This window comes from Rhinolophus ferrumequinum, chromosome 13 (assembly GCF_004115265.2).
Source record: "Rhinolophus ferrumequinum isolate MPI-CBG mRhiFer1 chromosome 13, mRhiFer1_v1.p, whole genome shotgun sequence".
Classification (NCBI taxonomy): domain Eukaryota; kingdom Metazoa; phylum Chordata; class Mammalia; order Chiroptera; family Rhinolophidae; genus Rhinolophus; species Rhinolophus ferrumequinum.
This window is the reverse complement of record NC_046296.1, coordinates 3,368,055-3,391,583: the sequence shown is the minus strand read 5'-3', so window position 1 is coordinate 3,391,583 and position 23,529 is coordinate 3,368,055. Positions and strand designations below refer to the sequence as shown.

General features: G+C 44.2%; 1 protein-coding gene across 1 annotated transcript in view; it reads right to left on the bottom strand.

Moving 5' to 3' along the window:
• The window catches only part of CREG2 (cellular repressor of E1A stimulated genes 2), a 29,229-nt gene extending 13,689 nt beyond the window's left edge, over positions 1-15,540 (bottom strand). Inside the window, exons 1-2 of the mRNA XM_033125650.1 lie at positions 15,067-15,540; positions 12,470-12,639 (exon numbers count right to left, since the gene is read on the bottom strand). Of these exons, the coding sequence (XP_032981541.1) occupies positions 12,470-12,639; positions 15,067-15,483 (587 nt within the window). The 5' untranslated portion in view covers positions 15,484-15,540. The remainder of the gene's footprint in view (positions 1-12,469; positions 12,640-15,066) is intronic.
• Between the last annotated feature and the right edge of the window lie 7,989 nt (positions 15,541-23,529).

Sequence of the window (23,529 nt, the reverse complement as noted above, 5' to 3'; positions counted from 1 at the left end):
ACCACTAAATGTTTAGCTTCGTTATGTTGGAGGCTTTGTGCTAGCTGCTGGGGTTGGTAGAGAGCCATGAGGACACAGTCCTGTCCTCATGGGGCTTGCGCTCCCAGGAGGAGAGGCAGACATCAGACAGCGTGCTATACAATTAATGGTTTATAATATCTGAATATTATAACACAGAAACCTGCCTGTTTCCTGACCTTCCAAACATAGGCGGGTTTCCATATTATAACATCAACACGGAAACATGGAAAATGAGTGGGAATCAGTTAGGTAGAGAGGGGCAGGGAACTCACTCTAGACAGACGGAAGAGCGTGGGCAGAGGTCTCCAGGCAGAAAAGAGCCAAAGACAACTGGGACCAGGACGAAGGCAGGGGGAGTGTTACGTCAGAGAGATGAGAACTGCCTCGCGGTGGCCATGCAGGCCTCGCAGGCCATGTTGAGATTTTTAAAATGACATCGTAAGAGCAGTGGGAAAGCCCTGAAGAATTTTCAGCAAGGGAGTGGAAGGATGAGATGGGCATTTTGAAAAGATCCCTCCGACTTTAGAAGGAAGAGTGAGTTGGAACGGGGCAAGCAGGGATCCAAAGAGTCTTTAAAGAGTCAGGAGTACTTAAAGAGCACACAGGTGAGCAACAGTGAGTGAGTGACAGAGACACTACATCTGGCCCAGGTGCAGTGGAGAGAAGCAAGCTGGAGAGAGGTAGTCAGCTTGGAGCGAGGTTTGGGAAGTTGACCAGTCGAATTTTGCTGAGTGGCCGTGAGCTGTAAGAGGGAGAAGGAGCCAAGAGTGACAACTGAGGGTCTGTTCCAAATAGCCGAGTGCATGGGGAGCCCTCTGGGAGAGGAGGACGCCGCTGGACTTGATGTCTGGGGTTCAGATGGGAGGTCTCAGTGGGGAATGTTGTTTGGGGGTCTCTGGCACATAGGGGTGGTATGTGAGAGTGAGTGGGGTAGAACAGGGAAAGCGTGTAGAGTGAGGAGACCATGAGCTTGTCCGTGAGTGTTTCTGGGGCTGGTAGAGCCTTGTCAACCATCTGCAGGCCAGTGTCCCCCAGAGCATTGAACACATCTGGCTTGCAGAAGTTTTCCCACATGTGTCCTATATCCTTTCCCTCCTCTCACCGGTGGAGATTGTCATCCCGGCAAGTACACAGCATGGTTCGTGACCCAGTGGGTGTTGAAGTGAATGCTTTGTTGCAATAGGCTGCCTACATGGACCTGTATGAAGACGTTTAAGACAAGTTCAGATCTTGCCCCATGCCGTCGTGTGCAACTCATACGATGGAAACTGCATCTGAACAACTTAAAACAACTTAAAAAATACATCTACATTTTTGTAGGTTCTGTAGCTTCTGAATTAGTTCTGTATGAAAGGGCATTGGAGAAGTTCACGGCCTCCAGTATGCAGCTGACATGGGGAAGCAGGGGTGCAGGGGTTAACAGCCAGGGCCAAGGGGCCCAGATGGGATTGAATCCCAGCCCCATTAGAATTTGGGTTGTGGGTCCTTGTGCAAGTTTTCACACCCTCCGTGCCTCAGTTTCCTCATCTGTAAAAAGGGGCTACCAATAGTACCTATCTCATGAGACTTTTATAAGGATCACATGGGTTATATATATCAGACGCTTCGAACACCACTTGGCACAGAAAAGTGCTGAATAAATTATTCTTATTATGCTGATGAAGTATAAAATGTGAAAGGGCACTATCATTTTTCACCTCCTCTTCCTGTTTCTGCCACCCCCAATTCTGCATAGAGGAAACAACTCTTAGTGACAACAGCTACCATTTGTTCGTCCTGGCCACGTGCTGGAAACTTCACACACTGAAGCATTTAATTCCCACCACACACTGTGAGCATGGTACTCCCATTTTAGGAGTAAGGAAATGGAGCAAGGAAATAGCGGCCCAGGCAAATTAAGCAAGCTGTTTAAGGGCAGGCAGATATTAACTGCTGGCTTAGGATTCAAACCAATGAAATCAAATCAGTAGTTCTTTTCCCCTAACGTACATACTAGTTCTCACATGTAAGTATGCTGTAAGAATTCCTGGGTTATTCCTTCAAAGTGTACGTTGCAAGCCCCCATCTTCAGAGACTGCTGGAGCCCAGGAATCTGCATTTTACAAGCCGACTTGGCGGCTCTCCTGGTCTCAGGCTGCTGCTCAAGCACGGCTCAGTTACATTATGGCCCGCCAGAGGGTCCCAGAACCAACCTCAGTCACGTGCCCAGGGGGCTGGGGGCTGCAGGTCATCCCCATGATCTGGTGATCTTCCGGGATGAGGGCTGGGTGCCCTGGCAGCTGCTCACCTGTCTGAGGGTCTTGCTACAGGGCTGGCCTGTAATTGGGTGCTACTCTGAGGCCACTTCCAAGTTCCACCGAGCTCCGTCTGCTATTCCTCTGGCATGGCCGGGACCCTGTCCTTGGTCCTTGCTACTCAGCTCTGGCTTCTTAGAGTCACCATGGCTCCCCCGCCTCACCTTGGATGACATATATGAAAAGCAGGACAGCAACTCCCTGTAGAGCTGCTGCATAGACCAGATGTGCTCTGCTTTCTTCCTTATCCTGCATTCCTAGGGATTCTAGCGTGATCTCTCTAGGTTAACATGTAACATAACATTATCTAATGATACTACCCCTGCATTGCATGTTCAGTTGTCCTTTCCAAAATCCTACTGATTTCTGATTTCTTGCTCAGAGATGTGCAGCAAACAATGAACTGAAAAAAGGGGAAGCTGTCTGGAACCCGGACGCGTCCTTCATTGGAAAGGAAAGACGGTAGCTACAGGGAGAGCAGGAGGTGGAGGGAGGGGGGCCGTGCCAGGATCACACCTGTCCGCAGAGACTGTGCGGTGGAGAGAGTGGACGGTTATGGAGACAAAACACTGGACTATCCATTTTTCTGACTTCCAGTTCTCGGTCCAGTTTCCTAGCCTGTAAAACAGAAGGCGGGAGTGGGTGGCTAGGGCCCTTCCAGGCTGTAACTACTTCTAAGCCCACTGGAGTCTCGTCCTGTTTCACAGGGAAAGCTTTGCTGCTTTGTGAATCATACTGCCTGCAGGCTGGTTAGCCTCAGCTATGCCCGCTCTGTGCAGGGCGCAGGAGAAAAAGGCAGAGAAGAAGTGGTGAGTGAACCAGGACCAGCACAGGAGGAGCGTGCAAACATCCCCATCCTGGCTGGCTCCTCAGAGGGAGGGGCTGAGGACAGGGCAGTCCCAGGAGGCTGAGCCTAGTCACTCCGCGTGTGCGAGAAGAAAGAAAGAGAGTCAGACAGAAAATGAAATGCATCCTAGGGAACAAATTACTAGGACTAGAAAACTGAACACAGGCTTAAGATGGGAAGAGAGAGGTAAAGGAAGGAACTTTCAGGAGGTGAGCGCCTTATTTTTGAAGGAAAGGTCAGGTTGAGTTACATGAGATGGAAATGATGGAGAGGTGTACGGGTGGACAGAGGGGACGTGAAGATGCCACGACAGTAGGGATCACAGCTACCGGGTGGAGTTCTACTCGTCTCCCCTATCGGAGAGGTGTCACTTTAACAGTTAGTGACCTTTTATACACACGGTCATGTGTCACATCTTGCAGTCTCAGTTCAAACGACGGGTGACAAACAAGCAGGAAGGAGCGCTTGTGTCTTTAAATCTTAACTCAGCATGCCTAGGAGACAGTTATTGTTCGATAAATACCATTTGAAAAAAAGTCTCATTTTCATCAATATCTTCTTGAGCATGTTCTTTTACAGACCATATGCTTAATTTAATTAATGTTTAATTGAGTTCATTATCAGTCTCTCTCTACCTTGTTTTTACATTATTAGAATTACCCCTTTCCCTTTCAAAGTCCTTTGTAATCCAATAAATTAAAATCTTTTTTCTTGGTCAGACATTTTCTTTCTATTTCTACACACTAGATAATTTGGCTACACTTCTGTATTATCTCAAGAAAGTCTCTTCAATTATGTGCTTTTCTGATAGAGGAGGCCCAGCTGAGTGGAAGCAAAAGGGCACTGACCAAGAATATACACAACTAGAACGTCAGTATTGAATCTTTAGTTTTTCGGTTTCTTCCAATGACAAAAGAAGAGATAATTAGATAAAAATGCATCAGGAAAATATTTGTAAATTATATGTCTGATAAGGATCAGATCCAGAATATATAAAGAACTCTGGCAACTCAATAATAAAGAGAGAAATAATCCAATTAAAAATGGGTAACAAACAGTTGTTTGTTACAAACTGTTTGAACAAACAGTTCTCCAAAGAAGATATACGATGGCCAATAAGCACATGAAAAGATGCTCAACATGTCCAGTCATTAGGAAAATACATATAAAACCACAGTAAAATACTTCTCATCCATTAGGATGGTTATAATAAAAATGGCAGGTAATAACAAGTGTTGGTGAGGATGTGGAGCAACTGGAACCCTTGTACGTTATTGATGGGAATATAAAATGGTGCCGCCACTGAAGAAAACAGCCAATTCCTCAAAAGGTTAAACATAGAGTTACCACATGATCCAGTGGTTTCACTCCTAGCTCTATACAAAGAGAATGGAAAACATACAGGGTCGGACAATTAAGTTTGCGAACTCTAGATAGAAAAAGTGCTACATCCCTCATTGCTGAATATCACAACGGTCATCTTTGAAGTACTCCCCTTGTGAAGCTGTGCACTGACACCAGCGCCTAGTCCACCCTTCAAAGCAATTTTGGAACTCTTTCTGGAATGGCCATCAGAGCTGTTATCATATTACCCTTGGTGTCCTGAATGTCATCAAAATGTCTTCCTTTCAATATTTCCTTCATTTTCAGGTAAAGAAAGAAGTCATTGGGGGCCGGATCAGGTGAGTAGGAAGGGTGTTCCAATACAGTTATTTGTTTACTGGCTAAAAACTCCCTCACAGACAGTGCCATGTGAGCTGGTGCATTGTCGTGATGCAAGAGCCATGAATTGTTGGCAAAAAGTTCAGGTTGTTTTCGTCTAACTTTTTCACACCGCCTTTTCAGCACTGCCAAATAGTAACCTTGGTTAACTGTTTGTCCAGTTGGTACAAATTCATAATGAATAATCCCTCGGATATCGAAAATGGTTAGCAACATCACTGCAACAAGTTCGCGAACTTAATTGTCAGACGTCAAGTGTCCATACAGACACTTGCACATGAATATTCATAGCAGCCTTATTCCTAATAGCCAAAACATGAAAGCAAATGTCCATCACCTGATGAGTGGATGACTAAAAATGGATAAATAAAATGTGATATAGTCATAAAATGGAATAGTATTTGGCCATAAAAAGGAACGAGGTATTGATATGTACCACAACATAATGAACCCTGAAAACATTGTGCTAAGTGAAAGAAATCAGTCACAAAACTACATATTGTATGATTTCATTTATATGAAATGCCCACAGTAGGCAAATCCATAAAGACGGAAGACAGACTAGTGATCGCCAGAGGCTAAGGGCCTTCTAACCCTAAAAGCTTTCTGGAGGGTATACTTTATTTATTTATCTATTTTGTTTTTAAAAAAAGACTATTGGGGGAGGGGAACAGGACTTTATTGGGGAACAGTGTATACTTCCAGGACTTTTTTCCAAGTCAATTGTTGTCCTTTCAATCTTAGTTGTGGAGGGCGCAGCTCAGCTTCAGGTCCAGTTGCTTTTGTTAGTTGCAGGGGGCGCAGCCCACCATCCCTTTAGCAGGAGTTGAACCGGCAACCTTGTGGTTGAGAGACCGGACTCCAACCAACTGAGCCATCCGGGAGCTCAGTGGCAGCTCAGCTCAAGGTGCTGTGTTCAATCTTAGTTACAGGGGGCAGAGCCCACCATCCCTTGCAGGAGTCGAGGAGCCGAACTGGCAACCTTGTGGTTAAAAGCCCACTGGCCCATGTGCGAATCGAACCGGCAGCCTTTGGCGTTAGGAGCACGGAGCTCCAACTGCCTGAGCCACCAGGCAGGGAGTACTTTATGCGAGTTGCATCCTTGTCACTAATGCATGTCATTTCAGCTCAAGATGGCATCATGTCTAACAGGCGAGGAAAATGTTTGTGAACTGGATGGGGAGAGGGTATCAGAAGTTGCAGGAAAGTGGTTGTATGAGGAAAGAGGAACTGGAATAATTAGTGGGTCATCAAATGGACCCCCTGGGAGCTTTGGGGACAAGGCTTAATGGAGCTAGAGCAAATTTAGGGAGAGAGAAGTGGCTGCAGGTTGCTATGGGAGCTGGTCACAGACGAGTGGGAGATGGAAGAGATGCTTGAACACCTGTGCGGTGAGCGTTCTCTCTGTGGAGTTTGCTCCTCTTCCAAGACAGATCTTTCAAAAGCTCCTCAGGTGACTGTTAGCTTCAGGAGTACAGGGATATGTGGGCAAAAGAGAAGAGGTAACACGAATCTGGACAGAGAGCAATTTATTTAGAAGAATTATATGTTGCCTTCAAGGGGAATGAACAAACTTCAGTGAAGAGAGATGGAATTCAGCTTCTCTCTCTGATTAGGGCTGGGACCTGTACTGTGAAAGGCACACCACGTCTCAGGTGCACAGGCTGCAGACAGAGATGCATCTTGGCTATCAGCAAGCGCCTGCAAGCACACTTATTCTGTGGGCTGAGGTTTTCATCTATCATTCAACAGTGTCTTTTCTGCCAAAAAGACGGAGGTGGAGAGACGAGTGGCCACGAGGCATTTACATTTCTGGACTCTCTTTGTTTTCTGCACAGAAGCAATGATTAAACTCAGGGCATACTAACTGAGTTATTTGTGCTCAGTAAGTGCTTACCCTGTACTCATGGCATAAAGGCAAACCAACCCTCCCACCAACACCATCCCCTTTGTGATCCTGTTTCATCAAAGCGGTTTCTTCTCCTGTCACTCCCTGTAAAATGCAGGGGCTGCTATAGGCCAGGGCGGGAATCAATGTCCAAGCATATTGTCCCAAACTTTCGATGTGACACCACTTCTTCGATGTGTCATTCCTCAGTGTTGAATTGCCTCCGCAATATGAACCCCTCCAAGAAGTCATTTCGAGAGGTCGTCATTTGGAACGGCTTCCACGGCTTTCCTACACCCACTGGGCTACAGTCTGTGTATGGTCTGGCACTGCTCCATCAGAAACTAGATTCGCTCACACACTAGAATCTGTCTGTCCTCTGACGCCAGACCACTCCGAGGCCGGGTCAGTAGCTCTGATGAGAGCTGCTGCTCAAGCTTGGGTGAGACGCCTTCAACCTGGGAGAGCAACGGGGGCTGTGTGAGCCAGGGCACCATCCACGACAATCTTTCATTAAAAATGTTTTGGGGAGGAGGGGAAAAAAATGTTTTCAGATCCTCCTTTCTTGATCATCCACTAGATCTACCTAGAAACCCAGCATTTGCCCAAACTATCAATTGAAACTTTTTCATTTCAGGGAAAGCCTCTTTTGATTACTTTTATGTCCAGATCTTCAGAATGAAAGCTGAGCCAAATACCATCAAGCAGAACGTCACTCAGTAGAAGAGCTCCTGAGGGCTCGCCAGGAAGATGCAAACCCTAAAACCCGTGGTGTTTGAGCCTGTAAGCTCCGTAAGGAAAGGTGTTTCAATGGAAGGGAAATTTCTCGGGTGGGCTTTCTTTGTCAATCAATATTTATTGAATGTCCATACAACTGGTGGTCTGAGCATAAATTCACGTAGTCGCAGGATCATCTCACATGTGAGAGGAAAATGAGGGAGAAGGGGGTTGCTGATAATTGGTGAATCTTATAAACTGAAAGCTTATTCCGAATTTGTCACCTTCACCTGAGCTAGGAAATAGATTCCCGTCCCTAATTCACCTAATAAATTAAATGAAGAAGTCACAGCACTAAAGAGCAAACAGAATAATGGAATGAAACAGACTTTAAATAAACTAACGAAAGTTAGGCAAGACACGTTTGTCGGTTGTGGTCTGGGTGGGTAGTAACGTCACACAAGGTGGAAAAGCCACTGCCCTGTGGTTCTTAGGCTGTAATCTTGACTTTATTTTACACATGACACGAGCCTTCCTGGTGGCCAGACCACAGTTCTCAGCAAGCATCTGCCGGAAATCCAGGAAATGCATATAAGATCCACTCAATGTCTTCATTACCCCAATGCAGTGTCAGAATCGCCCCGGAGCTCTTTCAAACTAGGAACACCGGTCCCCTAAGAGGTCTGGTCCTTGGGCTGGGGGAGGGACCAGACTGTGCAGGTCATTATGACATGGCCCTCTCATCCTGTCTCCACGCAACTGAGAGTCACGCTACCAACTCTAAATTTGTGGGAGTTCCACTTTATAACATTCCTGTATCAATCTGGATGTGCTGCTCTCGCCTCCTCTGTCTTTATCATCCTGGGAGTATCCTCCCTCCACTAATCCGTGGACCCAGAAGGCCCTCAGACAGCTTCCCCTGCCCTCTCCAGTGCACCAAGGGCCAAAGTGACGCACTAAGTGGATCAGATAGTTCATTCTCCTCAGGAACTTTGTTGGTGACTTTGTCTCAGGGAAACTAACCTGGTCCTTTTGCAGAACTGAAAGGCACTTTTATATACTTATTATTCTGTCAGATTTGTTTTCCAAATTATTTCCCCCAGGAGAAAGGGAAGAGTAATAGCAGCCAATTCAATGTGCCCTGGGGTGGGAGTCAGGACAACTGTGTCCAATTAAATCCGGTAGCGTTATTGTGACACTTTAGAGACAGGAAGTTCAGGGACTAGAGGATCAGGATGATGAAACATTTGGGGAAAAATCCATAACTAGATGGGATGGACTATGCCACGTTGAATTTTACAGATTCATTTAAAACGTTTTGGGGGAGGTCAGTTGGTTAGAGTGTGGTGCTAATAACACCAAGGTTGCCGGTTCAATCCCCGCATGGGCCACAGCGAGCTGCGCCCTCCTTAAAAAAAATAAATAAATAAATAAAATAAAATAAAAAGTCTTTAAGGTCCTTGTGAAGCTATAAAGTATGCAGACATATTTCTTGCTTTCATTATTCTCAACATATTGGCCTCTCCCATTTTCAGTTAAGGAAACAACATCTGCTGTGTATTTTCTTCATCATTCAACTTCCTGAGATGTTTATTTTTGGAAACTCAATGTCCTTACCCATATCAGTTGTGATCTAACTTTCCCTTTAGTACACAGGCCAGTTAACGGACCTAAGGATGAATTTGGGGAGATATATGTGTCAACATACACTTGGGGGCGACTGAGTGAAAGGCATTTCTTATACATACAATGGAATATTATTCAGCCACGAGAAAGAAGGAAATCCTGCCATTTTGTGAACCTGGAGGGTATTGTGCTAAGTGAGATAACTCAGCAGAGAAAGACAAATACTGTATGGTATCACTTACTTGTGGAATCTGAAAAAGCCAAACTCATACAAATATAGTGGCGCTTACCAGGGGCAGGTGGGGTCGGGGGGAATGAGGAGATGTCGGCCAAAGGGCACAAACCTGCACTGGGAAGATGAATGAGTGCACAGCACAGTGATTCTGTCAGTAGTACCGTATTATAAACTTTAAAGTTGCTAAGAGGCTAGATCTTAAATGTTCTCATTTCAAAAAAGAACTGATCATTGTGTGACATGTTAGCTAACACTACAGTGGTAATCATACTGAGATATATAAATGTATCAAACCGACACTCAAACTCACCTTAGACTCACAGGACGTTATAGGTCAATAATTATATGGCAACAAAAGAGTATTTCCTAGCTACATGCCAAGCACATATATCAGCTTTGATTACGACAAGCTTTCTGGTTAAAGCTCTCAACTGAACACAACTAGGGTATAAATAAAATATGGAGTCAATGAGCCCAGGATCAGCGCACTACAGGTCCTCCTAGGTCACATCAAGGGTTTTGTTATTCCCAGGGTTGGATTTGGGTCTTGAAAGATTACTTTGGCTGCGGGATTGAGGATGAGCTCAAGGTGGTAAAGAGGAGATTAGGGAAATCAATTGGGGCAACTTTAGTGTATGTTGTCAGAATAGATAATTGTTGAATGTGTGAAAGTATACACACACACACACACACACACACACAAATCTATCTATCTATCTATCTATCTATCTATCTATCTATCTATCTATCTATCTATCATCTATCTAATCCATCCATCCATCCATCCATCCATCCATCCATCCATCCATCCATCCATTGTATCTATTATCTATCCATCATCTATCTGCTTATTAAACACATAACAGTATGGATACAATTGTCTTGCACACCAAATGAAGTTCTAAAAGTACAGAGGGCCTGTCCGGCCTGCCTGTGCAGTCGACTCAACCTTGCATCCCTCTCCCTTAGGGCCTACATTGTCTTTGGCATTTGTCAGACAGTTTCCTTTTCCTGGGCTGTGGGTGCAGGTGGAGGTGGAGCTCACCAGCCTGTGCCAGTGCAGACTCTGCAGTAACCAGGGCTAACCCCCATGGATGCAAAGGCAGCTGGTAGGCGAATCACCCAGTGGGCAGTACAGGAAAGGCCTGGGAAGGCGCCCCTTTTCTCGTCTCAGAGCTCAGCGGCCACACTGCTTTCCTCCCTGTCGGACCTTGGTTTAAGGCTCCTTAGCCCCGACATGGCTCACATGAACCCTGGTCCACAGGGGCCCTGGGACACACCACATGGGAAGGCCCTGTTCTGGCTTTGTTTCTCCACTTAGAGTGAAACAGGGAAAATCCAGCCCGTCCCTAGCCGCACAGACCCGCAGCTGTCTGCCTGGGACCTTCCAGTAGACGATTCTTTCCACCACCCGAGCTCCGCAGCAGCTTGTTTCACTGCTCTGTGCTCTGTTGCCTGTCTCCAGGAGCAGGTGTGCTCTGGGTTCTGAAATCAACAGGCTCCAGCATAATGACTGCTTTCGAGATGCCCAAATAGGAACACCTCAGACGTTTAGAAAGGTATCCTGGGAATATACTTCCAGTAACAGCAAGTTTGACTGGCTAAAAACAAGGAGAATATTCCACGAGAAAGGAAACGTTCCTTTCCCTGGCTTCTTGCCATACCCAGTAGGGACCTAGGTCAGCTGGACTATCTCCTGACCTCTGAAGTCTCTCACTGTCAGCGTCCCAAGGGGAAGTGACAGCGTCTCAGCCACACTGAATTTCACAGTGCATTGCTATTTTGATTATTACCATGTCCCTCCTAAGAACTAATAAATTTGTTTGCTTGATATGTTTTTCATGCTCTGTGTAAAGAATAATAGAATTTTGGGGCTGGGATGAATCTTACTCGAGTTCCTAAAGTGTCACTACATTTTACAGGTGAAGTGACTGAGTTCCTGGGGGTTAAGGGACTCCCCTGAGGCTGCCTGCTGCATTTGCTGCTCCTGGTGGTGGTGGTGGGGCTCGCTTGGAGCCCCCACACTAGCTCGGAGCAGATGTCTCCTGGCAGGCGTTGATTTCAAGCTCTACATTTTGAATTCAGACAAAGGGGTTGGATCAGTGCTCTATTTGTGCTTGAACGTCTTTTAGAGACTTTTTGAGAAAGTGTATGAAAGGATTTCAGGTCTTTATTGCACACATCTCTCCAAGGGGGGTAGCAATTAATTTGAAAAACAACAAATAGTCACTGTGCTGCCTGTGCCTCAGAAACAAACCACTGGCTCTTTCTTCAACTTCCTCCCCACCTTTGCCCCCCCACCATTTTCTGTAACAAGAGCTGCCATTTTCCCACCAAGTATTGTCCAAGACATTTTGCAAATATTTCCAACCCTCCTGTCAAATAGATAGATAGATAGAGCTACTTTAAGATGGAGTCGGAGCTGACATCCCAGAGGAACTGCCTTCTGTGTCTTATGCCTCAAACCTTTGAAATGTTAAAACAGGGCAAAATAATCTTTGAACTGGGCCTGAAGCAACATGGTGTCCCAAAGAACTGTTTGCAGAGATAGCAAGAAAGTAGTTATTATGACTACTAGACCGAAAAATAAAAACACTGTTTAGAATTGACGTCGTGATGTTACATTACCTGCACCAATAGAAATGCCTTCTCTTTCTATTGATGTAATTGTTCCCCTTCCTTTTCTCATAAATACCCATTGCCTTTGTCTCCTAATCAGAATCCGATTTGGGCTTCTGCCTGAATCAATGTGTCCAGAATAGCAATTCTTACTGATCTCAAATAAATGCTTGTTGCCTCTTACTTTGAAAGGCCTTTTAGTTTTAGGTTAGCCCTCTCAACAACTCTATGAGGTAGAGATTATTATTTCCATTTTACAGATGAGAAAACAGAGGCTCTCAAAGGTCAAGTACCTTGCCCCAATTCACACAGCTTGGTGACTGGTGGAATTCTGTTGATCTAAATCCAAGGGTATCCTACGCTTTCCACTTTAAGTCGGTGAAGACAGCACATTGCACGTCAGGGCCCTGTTGAAGTCATGTGACTCAGAGAGGACCCACCCATGGCCTCTCTGCTTTATGCAGAGGACCTGTGTGTGGGGAGGCCAAATCCCTGCCTACCTGCAGAACTCTCCTTCTGATTCCGGCAGCAGGAGCGAGGCCACGGGGTTCTTCATCAGATTGGCCACCACGGGGTCCTTGGGTGTCACATAGAAGTAAGGAATCCCAGTGCTATTGTTCAAGGGGCCATCGCTGATGGGCACGCAGTTCCCAAATGGCAGGCCTGGGATCTAACACAGGAAAAAACGTTTTTTCAATGCAGGCTTGTGGATTGCCTTGAGTTGGGAGCTTAGCTTGTGTCTGTGGCCAGGAAACATAGCACCAGGGATGTGAAGGGAGCATGGCATCACCATGGTTCTGACAGGGAGTAAAGTAAGGCACAGTGCTTCCCAATCTGCCCCATTTACCCAGGGGTAGCTCCAGCATTTCTACAGAGGAGCTTCGTGGTGACATTATGTTTCGGGGGGATGATTACGGGATTATTCTCATATATATATACATATATATATATATATGTATATGTATATATACATTTTTTTATTTTTTATTTTTTAAGGAGAGCGCAGCTCACAGTGGCCCACACGGGGAGCAAACTGACAACCTTGGTGTTATTAGCACTGTGCTCTAACCAACTGAGCTAACCGGCCACCCCTGGGGGGTTCTTCTTGAAGCTGCAAGTACAGAGCCAACACATTCACTTTATTAAATCAGAAGTTATTTGGGGGGAGGGGTGATGAAATTTATGGAGGGGTGCTAATACTTTTCCTACAAGCTGCCCCTGGGAGCCCCACTGCCTTCACTACCTCCCCCAAGTTTCTGACAACTTTGGGGATAGAATTCAAGTCTTAGCTTTGACATCTTTACTGGTCTTTGAATTCCAAGAACTTTCTATTATGGCTTCTTTTAGGACCGCACCACTTCTCATGGATTAGTCATATTTTTTGATTGTAATCAATAATATTTTGTTATATAATTCAGCCCCTTATGGGAAACTGGTTTCTCATCCTGTTAGCTTCAAAGGAAGTTCAGACATGTGTTATACCAATTTTTGGTCATCTAGTAGAGTGGGTGAAATTCTTAGACCTATAGACAAATATTTCTTAGGTCTTCCCAAGCCCTGCTGGGTCCGGCTTCCCCATCTCAGAAGCTTTGCCCTTTACAGAGTGCTCTCACTCTGACTTAGCTCAGAACCCAGGGGCCATCTTTGTCTTTGAAGTGCTGCCTGACAAGACTGTAGAACTGTGATAAGGGACGGCTTGAATCTTTTAAAAAAACCACAATATAAAAGAGTCCTCCAAAATGGCAATATAAATTCATTCACAAATTCTCTTCTTCAGCTTGTCATAAATTGCTGAGAGTCATGCTTTGTACACAGGGCAGGCACGTGGTAAATGTTCTCTGAATTTATTGAGTTTGGATTAAATATCAGTATCGGAAAGGGGAACTACTAACAAATCTCCAAAAACGATATCAAGGGTCAAAATACCTTGAATACATTGGCACTGTACTTTTGATGGCTTGAAACAATCTGTGTTTTACACCAAGATCAGCTTCGTATTTAAGCTTGATATCTTCTTAAGGTGTATCTTAGGAGCATAAGATGTAACCATGGAAAACTATTTGGTTACCTCTGTGAAACAGGTTAAGAGCATCACCATAATCAGAATAAAGTTGTCACTTAGATAATTTTTTAAGCTAAAAAGCACCCTCAAAACTACCTAGTCAACCACTTAATGTCACAGATGAGGAAAGCAAAGTGGAGAACTCAGTGACTTGGCTACGGTGTCAGAGCTGCTGAGAACCATGGCTGAGGCAAGAACCTATACATAAAACATTATTATTATTATTATTATTATTATTATTATTTTGCATGACCTATTATTTTGCATTGCCCTAGAAAACAAAAACAAACAAACAAATGAAAAACCCTTTTATATCTATCTTAACGTCCTAAAAGCATTCTGGAGGGTGTATACTAATGAATGTTACAATCTCATCATTTATCCATGTCATTTCAGCCTAAGGTGGAATCATGTCTAACAGGCAAATAAAATATTTGTGAACTGAACAATAAAATCTGCAGCTGATAACAGCTCATTCCAGCATTTACACACTTGGCACTCAAAGCCTCCTTTCCAGAAAAATTCTTGAGTTCCATTTTTTCAGATGTAAAATTTACCCCAAGGCCCTGGGGATGTTTTTCTCCCAGTCCCCCCCAACTCAGTTCGGTGTCAGTAGGTGACAGGGAAGTTCGGGTCTACAGGCGGCCGCTGGGAGCTGGGCGGGGCTGATCCGTGCCTACTCTGTGATACTGAAGGACATCAAGTGGCTTCTTTTGTCCAGGTCTCTGGTCAGGCGCTGGTTATTCGTACGTCTCTAGGGGTGCGCGCTTCAGTCCCCAACCACCTGGCAGGAAGCCTGGCTGTCAGCCCCCGCTTCCCCTCCACCCCCACTTTGCCCGGAGAACCTAAGCACAATCTGGTTCCATTATTTATAGGGTGCCCACCGTCCAATCCAGCCCACTGGGCACATCTGTTAGGCTTGAATCCGAGGAGGTGAGTGGTCGCTAGCATCTTGCTGTCCCCTGGGCGCGCCATCTGGGGGCCAGGCCACTGCGAGGCAGGTACCTGCCACAGGCTCCCTGCGGGATGGCTTACCTTCTCGTGCGCCGACACCGTGGCCAGACAGCCCCAGGCGCTGGCGTGGGCCAGGAAGCGGGCGGTGCTCGGGCGCAGCCTCGGGCCGCTCTCGCGCCGGTAGGAGAACATCCCCGGCGGCGCGGGGGACGGCCGGGCGCGGGCGGTGCCCGCGGGGGGCGGCAGGTGAGCGTCCTCCTTGTGCGCCGAGGCCGGGAAGCTCCGCTGCCAGATGCTGCCCGAGTCCTCCAGCAGCGCGGGCATTGCCTCCTCGGTGGAGGCGCTGTCCAGCTCCTCATCCACCTCGTTGGTGACGGCCCAGGACACCGAGCTCACGATCACGTAGCCCGCGGCCGGGGACAGCAGGGCGCTGCAGCACAGCAGCCAGGAGAGGCGGGTCCCCGGCCCCGCCAGCCTTTGGCCACGGCGCACCGACATCTTGCAGGCAGCGCGTGGGGCCGCAGGGACCGCGGGGACCGCCAGCAGCGCGCCAGCGGCCGAGGAGGGCGGCAGCGCCCCCCGGCGGCGAATGCTGGGAGCTGGAGCCCGCTTCCCTCCGTCGCAGGATTCCGGGGCGGGGTCGCCAGCTCCGGGGATGCCCTGGCAGCCGCACGCCACTTGGAAAAGTCGAGGCTACTGGAAGACCAGATTCCACCCCAACGCTGCACGCACTGCCGTCGCCGTGTGCAGAGTCCCCGTCGGGGGCCAGGCCTGGGGATGGGCTCGGTTTCCGCTGGATGGCACAGGCTTTGCAGCCAGACACTAGGCGTTCAAATCCCGGCTCAATACACTCCTCCACTCCCCAGCTGTGTGGGCCTGCCGAGTCACTTAACCTCTCTGTGCCCCAATTCCGTCATTAGATAATAGTATCTAACTCAGGGGTGAGGGGTGGAAGGATTAAATGAGTTAATGTTTGGAGAGGCTTGGAACAGTGCGTGGCATGGAGCAAGCATTGTACTTTGATAATAGATCAAAGTAGGGATTATTATCATTATTTTATAGAGGAGGAAACTGAGTAACTGGTGAAGGTAAGATTAGCATCAAGTCCGTCTGATACCAAAGTCCATTCTCTTTCTCTGTTAAGGACAATGGCCATCTTACACTTAGCTATGACAGGAGGGCATTGCCGCCACTTCTAAAAGCAGAATCAAGTTGTTTACATATAAACTAAAATCAAGGCTAGCCAGCACCCAAAGAGAATGTCGCCCGGATGGAATAGCCAGAAAATTGTATGAATGTGCCACAATTTAAAAACATTTTCTTACTGATGGAAATTTGGGCTGTTTTCAATAGTAAAAATGTGTAGATATCAAAATAATTCTACACTATTTATGCTCCTTCACCTCTGCATATGGTATCTATAATCCGGCCCAAAGGAGACATTTTCTGCTCTAGATTTTCTACCTAGAGGCTAATAATCTGGCTTCAAATTTGTCATAGATGAAAATAACTTGAACTAACACTAAAATTTTTAAAGATAAACATTGTGGCAAATGTTACATTCTGCGGGAACCAGAGGATCCACTGTCTATCCCATCCTTCACTCCATTCATCACCTCCTGTCCCCTTCCATTCAAAGCCATTTTTGTACGTATCCATTCCTCTCTCCATTCATCAATCTATATGATAATGGTTTTAAAATACTTTGATTGAAGATAGGACATATGCAGAAAATATATATGTACAATTTAAAGAATCATTTGGACGAAGACGGAATATTGCCAGTTCCTCGGAAGCTCTCTGTATGCCTCCCCCTCTCCCACCCCTTCCCTCCTCTCCTAGAGGTAATTACTATCTTGACATTTGTGGTCCATGTTTCTTTGTTTTTCTTTAGAGATTTATTTGCTGTGTATGCATCCCTAAATATTATAGATTAGTCTTATCTATTTTGAACTTTGTATAAATGGAATCATTTATGCATTTTTGGTGTCTTTCTACTTTCAGTCAAAATTCCATTTGTGAGAATTATTCTTGTTGTGTTGTTTGTGATGCTGCCACGATTATTTACATTTCCCCAGTGTCTGTCAATTTTTAGCAGCTTTTCATGTATTTACTCTTTGTTTATCTTATTTAGAAAAGTATCTGTTTAAATATTTGGTCATTTAAAAATCTGGTTGCATGTCTTCTTTTTATTGAGTTGTGAGAGTTATTTTATTAATTCTCCATACCAGTCCTTTATCATGTATACGTTTTGCAAATATTTTCTCCCAGTCCGTGGCTTATATTTTCATTTTCTTAACAATGTCTTCTGAATAGCAAACATGTAAAATTTTGATGACATCTAATTTATCAAGTTTTTTATTCTATGGTTTGTGCTTTCTGTATCCTTTCTAAGAAATCTTTGCCCAGCTTTAAGCTCCTGAAAAATGTTTCTGATATTTTATTCTAGAAGTTTAATAGTTTCACCTCTTAAATTTAGTTCTATAATACTTTAAAGATAATTTTTGTATGTGGTCGAGGTTTATTTTGTCTATACAGGTATCAAATTGATCCATCACTTTTTGTTGAAGGCTATCCTGCCATACACATTGTTGTTGTTTTGTCTGATGCTGTAGTTTTCTTAATCCAACAAATATTGTTTATTTTATCCAATCCATGATTATTTAGATTTAGCTACGTGCTTTCCAATTTCCTTACTCGTCATCCTTTCTTGCATCTCAGACCTTCCATTCAGGATCATGCCTTTCATACTGAAGTACATCCTTTAGAACTGCTTTTAGTGAAGTCTACTAGTGGCAAGCTGTCTTTTGTTGGTCTGAAATGTATTTCTCTTTCATTCATAAAAAATATTTCTGCTGAGTATCGAATTCCAAGCTAGTAGGTATATTTTCAACACATTAAAGCTACCATTCCACTTTGATATTGTTGATATTGACAAGTCTGAATTTAGTTTTACTGTTACTTCTTTGAAGATAACCTCTCTTTATTTTTCTTATGGCTTTTAAACTCTTCTCTATGTCTTCGGTATGTGTCTAGGTGTGAGTTCTTTCCTTCTTTCTTTCCTTCTTTCCTTTCTTTTATTTTTCTTGGAATTTGTTGGGTGTCTTTCATCAGTTCTGGAAAATTCTCAACAATTATCTCCATACACATGGCCTCCTACTCATTCTTGGAAACATATTTCAGGCCTTCTCTTTGGTTAATGTCTCTATCGTGTCTTTTATATCTTTTGTCGTTGTGCTATATTTTAGATAATTTGTAGTTATGGGATGAATGTTTGTGTCCCTCCAAAATTCATACGTTGAAGCCCTAACCCCCGGTGTGATTGTATTTGGGGATTGGGCCTCTAATGAAATAATTAAGTTTGGATGCAGACATCCCTGATCTGATAGGATTGTGCCCTTATAAGAAGGGACACCAGAGAGTTCTCTCTTTCCCTATGCACTCACACTGAGGAAAAGCCATGTGATGACACAGTGAGAAGGTGGGCCGTCTGCAAGCCAGAGAGTTCTCGCTAGAAACCAAACTGGCTGGAACCTTGATGTTGGACTTCCTAGCCTCCAGAATTGTGAGAAAATAAATTTCTGTTGTGCAAGCCACCCAGTCGATGGTGTTTTGTTATAGCCGTCCAAGTAGATGAATGCAATGAATAATATGCTGAAACTGGTTTACCCATTAGCCTATTGATAGGTATTATTGTTTTTTCCAGTTTTATCTATTATGAATAAAGCTACTATAAATACCCTATACAAGTCTTTTTTAAGAATATATGCTTTCTTTGTTTTGGGTAAATACCTAGGAGTGGAATTGCTGGGTCATAATGTAGGTATATGTTTAAGTTTATATGAAATTATCTGTTATGGACCAGATGCTTGTGTCCCAAAAATTTATGTTGAAGCTCTAACCCCAATGTGATGGTATTTGGAGATAGGGCCTGAGGGAGGCAATTAGGGCTGGATTAGGTCATGAGGGTGGGGCCCTCCCGATGGGATTCATAACCTTATGTAAAAAGAAGACTCTCCTTCTCAGCCCTGCCCTATTGCATGTGTGGGCCAGGCAAAGGCCGTGTAAGGACGTAGCAAGAAGGCAGACATTTGCAACCCAGAAAGAGGGCCTTCGCTAGGAACTGAATGGCCCAGCACCTTGATCTTGGACTTCCAGCCTCCAAACTGTCAGAAATAAATGTCTGCTGTTTAAGCCCCTCCGTGTATGGTATTTTGTTATGGCAGCCCAAGCAGACTGAAACACTGTCAAACTGTTTTTTTCCAGAATCATTTTTATCATTCTATAACCCTACTAGCGATAGATGAGTAGTACATGAGGTCCCTAAATGATGCATGAGGTCATGTCACTTAGACAGAAGGGACAGAAGGGACTATTTTGAATAGGAACTCAGATACTTGGCTTAGTAACATTTTCTACAGATTTCTGATTTGTTCATTATAAGCAATCCTGAGCCATCAAGATGTGCTCCTATAAAAAGGACTCTCCCGTTAGAAAATATTATCAGCAAATACTACAAGAAGATTTGAGTAGGAGTAGGGGCAAATGGATTGCAGGTCTGCTGCTTACCCAGTACTTCCCACTCACATTGTCAAGGACAATGAGAAGAAGAGTCAAAGGTAACACAGCTCAATTTTAAGGCTGGAAATATACAAGAGGAGCCTGGGATGTCCTCTCAAATAAGAAAAAAAATGAAGCTAGAAAAGACTAATGGGTCATGTCAACAGAACACAGGCAGCAACTTTAAAAGTCTTCCACTAGCAAACAATAATTTAAGCATCAGCAAGAAAAATGATGGCAGTTTCTTAAGCAAACGAAACGTGCATTTACCATACTCCCAAGCGTTTGGGCACTTATCCCAGAGAAATAAAAACACAGCTTCCCCCACAAAGACATATACACCACTGTTCACAGCAGATTTATTTGTAATAACCCCAAACTTGGAAACAGCCCAAATGTCTCCCAATATGTGACTGGTTAAACAAACCATGGTACATCCATACCATGGGACACCACTCAGCAATAACAAGAAACAAACTGTTGGTATTTGCAACAACTTGGTCTTAAGAACCTCCAAAAACCATCACACTGGACCCTGGGGCTTCAACATGAACTTTGGGGGAATACCAACATTCAGCCCATTATAGGGAGTTTAGATATAGCACTACCTATAAAGCGTTATACAATATATATATATATATATATATATTATGTATGTAATATATATATGTATATCAATGTCTAGATTTAACTTCTAGTTTATAGAAATACAGAATACAATGGGAAAATTATATTACTTAAAATGAAACATTCCATAGCACAATGAATCCAGTTTCTTCAACAAATAAATGGCGTTAAAAATTAGGGTGTATGGTTGTAGACATGAAAATATTTAGTAGACATAAGACAAAATGCAATGTATAGACCAACTGTCAAAACACATTATTGAGAGGGGGTTGTCACTGTGTGAGGGATATAAATGATAAATGTCTAACTATTACATCGTTTTGTGCACCTGAAACTAATTTAAAAAATGTTTTAAAAAAATTCCTTCCTAAGATAAGTAGAGAAACCTAAATATGGGCTAAGAATGTTGATACTTTACTTACGTGTGATAAAGGAGTATTGGTTAGGTAAAAAATTCTGTTGCAGAGCCATATTGAAATAGTTCCTGTTGTAATATTTGCAAATCATGTGCCTGACATGGGACTTGTATCTGACATATCCAAAGAATAGTTACAACTCAATAGCAAGGAAATAAATAACCCAGTTAATAATTGTGCAAAGGATCTGAATAGACATTTCTTCAGAGAAGATGTGCAAATGGCCAATAAGCGCATGAAAAGATGCTCAACATCATTCGTCATAGGGAAATGCAAATCCAAACCACAACACATACCACTTAACACCTACTAACATGCTTATAAACAAAAAGGCAGGTGATCAATATTGGTGAAAATGTGGAACCTTCACACATTTCTGATGGGAATATAAAATGGTGCAGCCACTTTGGAAAACAGTTTGGCAATTCTTAAAAAGGTTAACCAGTTAGCATAGGAACCAACAATTGTTACTCAAGTAAAAATGACATTATTCATGTTTTCCGTTAAGTGAAAACAACCTAAACGTCAATCAAATGATAAATACACAAATAAAATGTGGTCTAGTCATACAATAGAATATCATTTGTCAATAAAAGGAGTGATTGCTAAGGACTGGGAGAAACGGAGAAGGGAGAGTGACAGCTTTTCCCGCACCCTGATCTATTCAGTGACTTCCGCTGGCATCTCCTGAGCACATTATTTCTGATTCATCCTTACCTGGAATGAGAAGCCCTTTGGGTGTTCCCATTTATGAGATCTGCTGTTAGACTCCCCACCCTGGGTGAGTCTGGTATTTGACTACTTCCCTCTTTACCCTAAGAAGTCATAAAATGTGAAGCTCAAAGTCGCGTGGACCAGAAAAAGTAGGCGTGGTGCTTAGTTTATCTCCCTTATATCCCACTTTCTCTGTGATTTTTACCCGGAGATTCTTTTTCTACCATGCCAGCTTTTTGATGCTTTTAAGAAGATGTTTTATATTTTTTCCAACATGTTAGTTGTTTTCACCTGACGAATTGGTTCAAATCAATGAGCCTGGTATATTGCTGGATACCAGTGATTTTGAAACTCTCAGTTGTTTAAAATTCATGGCCATTAACGTTAAGGGGGCATGGAGCTTCCTGGTCATGCTGCTCCACTTCTCTGATTCATACTCCCAGCCTTCTGGAAGACTCTGGCACCTGCCCTTCCGCCCCTCCCTGCTCCCCACACTTTCTTCTGATCTCTTTTCAAATTATGCCTTGTGAGAGAGACGTTGCTTGCAAACCTTGCATTGCCGTTGCTCTCATCTTCCTCACTTATAATAGTAACCACCACCTAAAATCTTAGGTTTTTATTTGTTGATTAATTCAGTGCTGGTCTTCTATCAGGAATGTAAGCTAAGAGCAGGGATTTGCCTGTTTTGTTCACTGATGATCCTCAATGCTTAAAGACTACTGAGTAAAAGAATAAATACATGACAAATACTTAATTTTTGGAACATATTGCTGTACCATTTTGACCAAATATCTGTTTTCGGAAAATCTGTCTACTGCCAGAATGTTAGTTGGCTTCCATTCACATCATCGTGAGTGAAAATTTATGTTCCAAGATCTATGTGGATATAGCTATTATTACCATAAAGAAAAGATTGGTGTGCTTCTCTTGCTGTAAGAACTCCATTGACAACAGTGATGTGTCCTGGGGAGACTTCTGTTGGAACAAGATCTCGTTATTACTTCTATTTCAGATTACTGTTTCAGAAAATACTGTTGCCTTGATGCATAATTGAGGATCAAATGTTTATGTCTCATGTCAAGTTAGGTTGCATGGATGGCCAGTGCTGTAACAATGTCACAGGGGATGATGCCGGGGGTGTGTGTGGGGGGGTTGGTTGTGGAATCTGTGTTGATGCTGCCTGGGTGACTGACCTTGAGCAGGTCATGTCTTCTGGAAGACTGTCTCCCTAACAGAACATTTGGAATAATAATTTAAACATTATATTGAGTTGAACTTGATAACGTAGATTGAAATCGATGACTCTGATTGTGTGACACCTCTGGGTATCCACACCACTTAACGTGTCCACTTTGCTTTGGCCAATGGCACAGGAATATACTGTCACAAGTGGAGGCATGAAAATGTGCTTGTGTGTTTCCACTTCCGCTCTCTTGGTCCCCACCTCTGCCATAAGAACACTGTACAGGCTAGCCTGCTGGAGGCATGTGGGACCACCCAGCCAAGAGCCAGGCCATCCCAGCAGAGGCCATCCTAGATCAGCCAGTCCCCAACGAGCCTGCCAGGGACTGCAGATGGCTGAGTGAACCCAGCTGAGGTTCGCCAAATCCAGTCCCAATCAGCAGGACCATCCAAGCAACCTGTGACCTGGGGAGGAATAATAAATAAATGGTGGCTGTGCTAGGTCATTAAGGCTTAGTTTGTAATGCTGCAACGGTGAACTGATAGATGCTGCAAGCAGAAAACTTCCTGTGGATTATTTCTGGCTCTTCGATAAAATCCAAGTTTGGGGGCGGGGCTAGAGGGAGAGTTCCTGTTCATATTGGTGCTCGCTGTCAAATGAGAGAAGACCACCAGTTTTCAATCATGAGAACCATCTCTGCTAGTAATTCAAGTGTCCATTGTATTAATAAAAACGTCAAACTTTATTAAAGATAGAAGCTTCTCACTTCTTGCTGAAAACTGTTAGGACTTGAAGCCTGTGGTTGCTCAGCCTCCTGCCCCCTCGGCTCAGCAAGGAGGCTGAGGGAAAAACAAAGACGCAGGTGGCAGGTGCGGTTCCGATCTCACCCCAGTGCTCCTTGGCCCTGGAACCTTTTCAAACCCACTCACTTTCTCTGTGTGCTTCTGTGAGAACAGAATCCCAGAGAGCAGTTTCCAGGCTCTTGGCCTCACGCGGAAAGGTGGTGGCTCGGTTATTACATGGCCGTCAGCTGTAATCAGATGG